This window comes from Lactuca sativa, chromosome 6 (genome assembly GCF_002870075.4).
Source record: "Lactuca sativa cultivar Salinas chromosome 6, Lsat_Salinas_v11, whole genome shotgun sequence".
Taxonomy (NCBI): Eukaryota; Viridiplantae; Streptophyta; class Magnoliopsida; order Asterales; family Asteraceae; genus Lactuca; species Lactuca sativa.
Window position 1 is genome coordinate 28,531,946 of NC_056628.2, and position 3,198 is coordinate 28,535,143.

General features: G+C 36.6%; 1 protein-coding gene across 1 annotated transcript; it reads left to right on the forward strand.

Annotated features, from left to right (window-relative positions):
• The first annotated feature begins 876 nt into the window (after positions 1-876).
• LOC111895171 (flotillin-like protein 3) lies at positions 877-2,759 on the forward strand. Its single transcript, XM_023891269.3, has 3 exons — positions 877-1,553; positions 1,625-1,993; positions 2,067-2,759. The coding sequence occupies exons 1-3, from the start codon at positions 996-998 to the stop codon at positions 2,568-2,570; spliced, it is 1,431 nt and encodes a 476-aa protein (XP_023747037.1). The 5' UTR covers positions 877-995; the 3' UTR covers positions 2,571-2,759.
• The last annotated feature ends 439 nt before the right edge of the window (positions 2,760-3,198 follow it).

Genomic DNA, 3,198 nt, shown 5'->3' on the forward strand with positions numbered 1-3,198 from the left:
TTATTGCTGAGGTGGCACATCATGACATGGTCATAACAAGATGAACACCACCCCTTTCTAGTTAAGGTGGATGTTAAGGCATAATTTGTTGTAACGACGACGAGCAATAACAAGAAATGTGATTGACTTTTGATTTTTTTTTACAATTGAATGAGAATGATTTTAAAAAAGAAAATAATAAAAATTAGTGGGTGTTATAACATGGAGACCAGTGCCTACCATAATGTTATAATATTATGGTATAATATCATAGGTGATGTGGCATCTGAGGTGTCACCTCTATGGTGTTATAACATGTTGCTCATATCTAATGCTTTAATGTTACAGTAATTCAACAACTAATTAAAGCTAAAGTATTTTAATATGATTAACTAATTTATAACTTGTGGAAATCACAGTTACAAAATTAATTAAACTTTCATAGTAAAAACTCAAAATTATTAATCAATTATTTTAAATAAATTGTTAATTAAAAGATATTTTTTAATTATATAAAATTATAATCATTGATTTAAATAAATATACAATCTTATAATCTATATTAATTTTATCTTATTCATTTATTTTAATGTAACTAAAGTATGAAATTTAAAATTTAATTTTGAAATGAAGAATCAATATATTAACAAATGATAAAAGATAAAAGGTCTAATAAAATGATAATCGACAAATGATAAAAGTTCTAATAAAATAACATGAAATAAAAAAGATAACTTTATTCTTTTATTAAATATAATAAAAGAGAATTAAAAAAACAAATTCTTTTTTATTCCTTGAGATCATATAAAATAAAGTGATTTGGTGAAAAATTACAAAATAAATAAATAAAGAGCTATCATGTTCATTAATGTAAAAGAAAAGTAAACATAAGCACGAGGTAGTCAGCATGCTAAAATTAACCCTATATACACAAGCCAGCTGTAGCATCTAGTTTAAGCTTTACACGTAAACCCTAAATATATCCCCTCAACCGACGGCGGTCAGTATCTCTGGCAATGTATAGGGTAGCAAGCGCGTCGGAGTATTTGGTGATCACCGGATCCGGGATCGACGACATCAAAATCGCAAAAAAAGCATGGGTATTTCCCGGCCAGACGTATGCCAAGTTCGACATAACTCCGGTGAACTACACTTTCGATGTCCAGGCCATGAGCGCCGAAAAACTCCCCTTCATCCTCCCCGCCGTTTTCACCATCGGTCCACGTTCCGACGACAATGAAAGCCTCCACAAATACGCCAAGCTTATCTCCCCGCTTGATAAGCAATCACACCATTTGAACGAGCTCGTTATGGGGATCATCGAGGGGGAGACCCGTGTCCTTGCTGCCTCCATGACCATGGATGAGATCTTCAAAGGTACGAAGGATTTCAAGAAGGAGGTGTTTGAGAAGGTTCAGTGGGAATTAAATCAGTTTGGATTGTGGATCTACAATGCCAATGTCAAACAGTTGGTTGATGTTCCTGGACATGAATATTTCTCTTATTTAGGGCAAAAGATACAACAGGAAGCTGCCAATCAAGCCAAGATCGATGTTTCTGAAGCCAAAATGAAGGTGATAATAAGTTGCTTAAGTTTTGTATCCAAAATAATGAATTTCTGTTTCACGAATGATTGTTGATTCAGGGTGAAATAGGAGCGAAGCTTCGTGATGGGCAGACGCTGCAGAACGCAGCAAAGATAGACGCGGAAACGAAGATCATAGCTACACAAAGGCAAGGTCAGGGGAAGAAGGAGGAGGTGAAGGTGTTGACGGAAGTGAAGGTCTTTGAGAACCAGAAAGAAGCTGAAGTGGCTGAAGCGAATGCAGAACTGGCAATGAAGAAAGCAAAGTGGGCCAAAGAATCTCAGGTGGCAGAGGTGGAGGCGACTAAGGCGGTGGCGCTGCGTGAGGCGGAGCTGCAGAAGGAGGTTGAGATACTGAACGCTTTAACTCGGACTGAGAAACTCAAAGCTGAGTTCTTGAGCAAAGCTAGCGTTGAGTATGAAACCAAGGTAACAGAATGAATCCAAAATTAACCATTATTTCATGCAATTAGTATAAACCACGAGTTTGATGCAAACAAAGGTACAAGAAGCGAACTGGGAGCTTTACAAGAAGAAAAAAGCCGCAGAAGCAATTCTCTACGAGAAGGAGAAAGAAGCGGACGCTCAGAAGGCGATAGCGGAGGCGACACTCTACTCCCGCCAACAAGCCGCCGACGGTGAATTATATGCAAAACAGAAAGAGGCGGAGGGACTTGTTGCTCTTGCTCAAGCTCAAGGTACTTACATACGCACACTTTTGGGTGCCTTCGGAGGTAGCTATGCAGCTTTAAGAGATTATTTAATGATCACCGGAGGAATGTATCAAGAGATTGCGAAGATTAATGGGGAGGCAGTTAAGGGTTTGCAACCAAAGATTAGCATCTGGACTGGCGCAAGTGGTGGTGGAGAGGGCGGCGATGGTGGTCCCTTGAAGGAAGTTGCCGGCGTGTACAAAATGTTGCCGCCGTTGTTTGAGACTGTTCATGAGCAAACCGGGATGTTGCCACCGACTTGGATGGGGAAGATGAACGTCAAAGAATCTTAACGGTTTTCTTATGATATGGGAAGGTAGTTCGTTGACTCTATGGCCTCATATAAGGTCCTATAGTTTTTAAATTAGTATTTTAGTGTTTGAAAATAAATATTAATATTTGTTGGTGTGCACTTTTTGCTTATTGCTTATATTTAATAGGTTAAAAATCTTTTTCTACTAATGATACTATATGTTTAAGTATTCTTATTTGTTGCAAGACGGTTTTGTTTGAATATGTGTGCACTTTGTTAGCAATTTTCTAACAAAATTATTTCATCGGTTTTTAGACTACATAGAATAATTGTTTTGTTTTTGGTTAGATTTTCTAACCCAACAGCCGAACACCATATTTCAAACCCATCCATTTTAGTTGGATAAGTCCCACAAGACAATTTTATTAAACACAGTTTCAACATTTTTTGACTTATAATTTTACTTTTTTGCGCATTAACATGATGAAATTGATGTCAAATCAGATAACAAATGAAATACCCATAATATATACTCATCCCTATCACAAAATTGTAATATCTAGATATCATCTACTCATTTCAACCATACTCGGCTACTTGTTGAGCAAATAGAACTCCTTTTTTTTTTAGAAATGAAGAATATCACAAAAAGTCACACCTAACAAGGA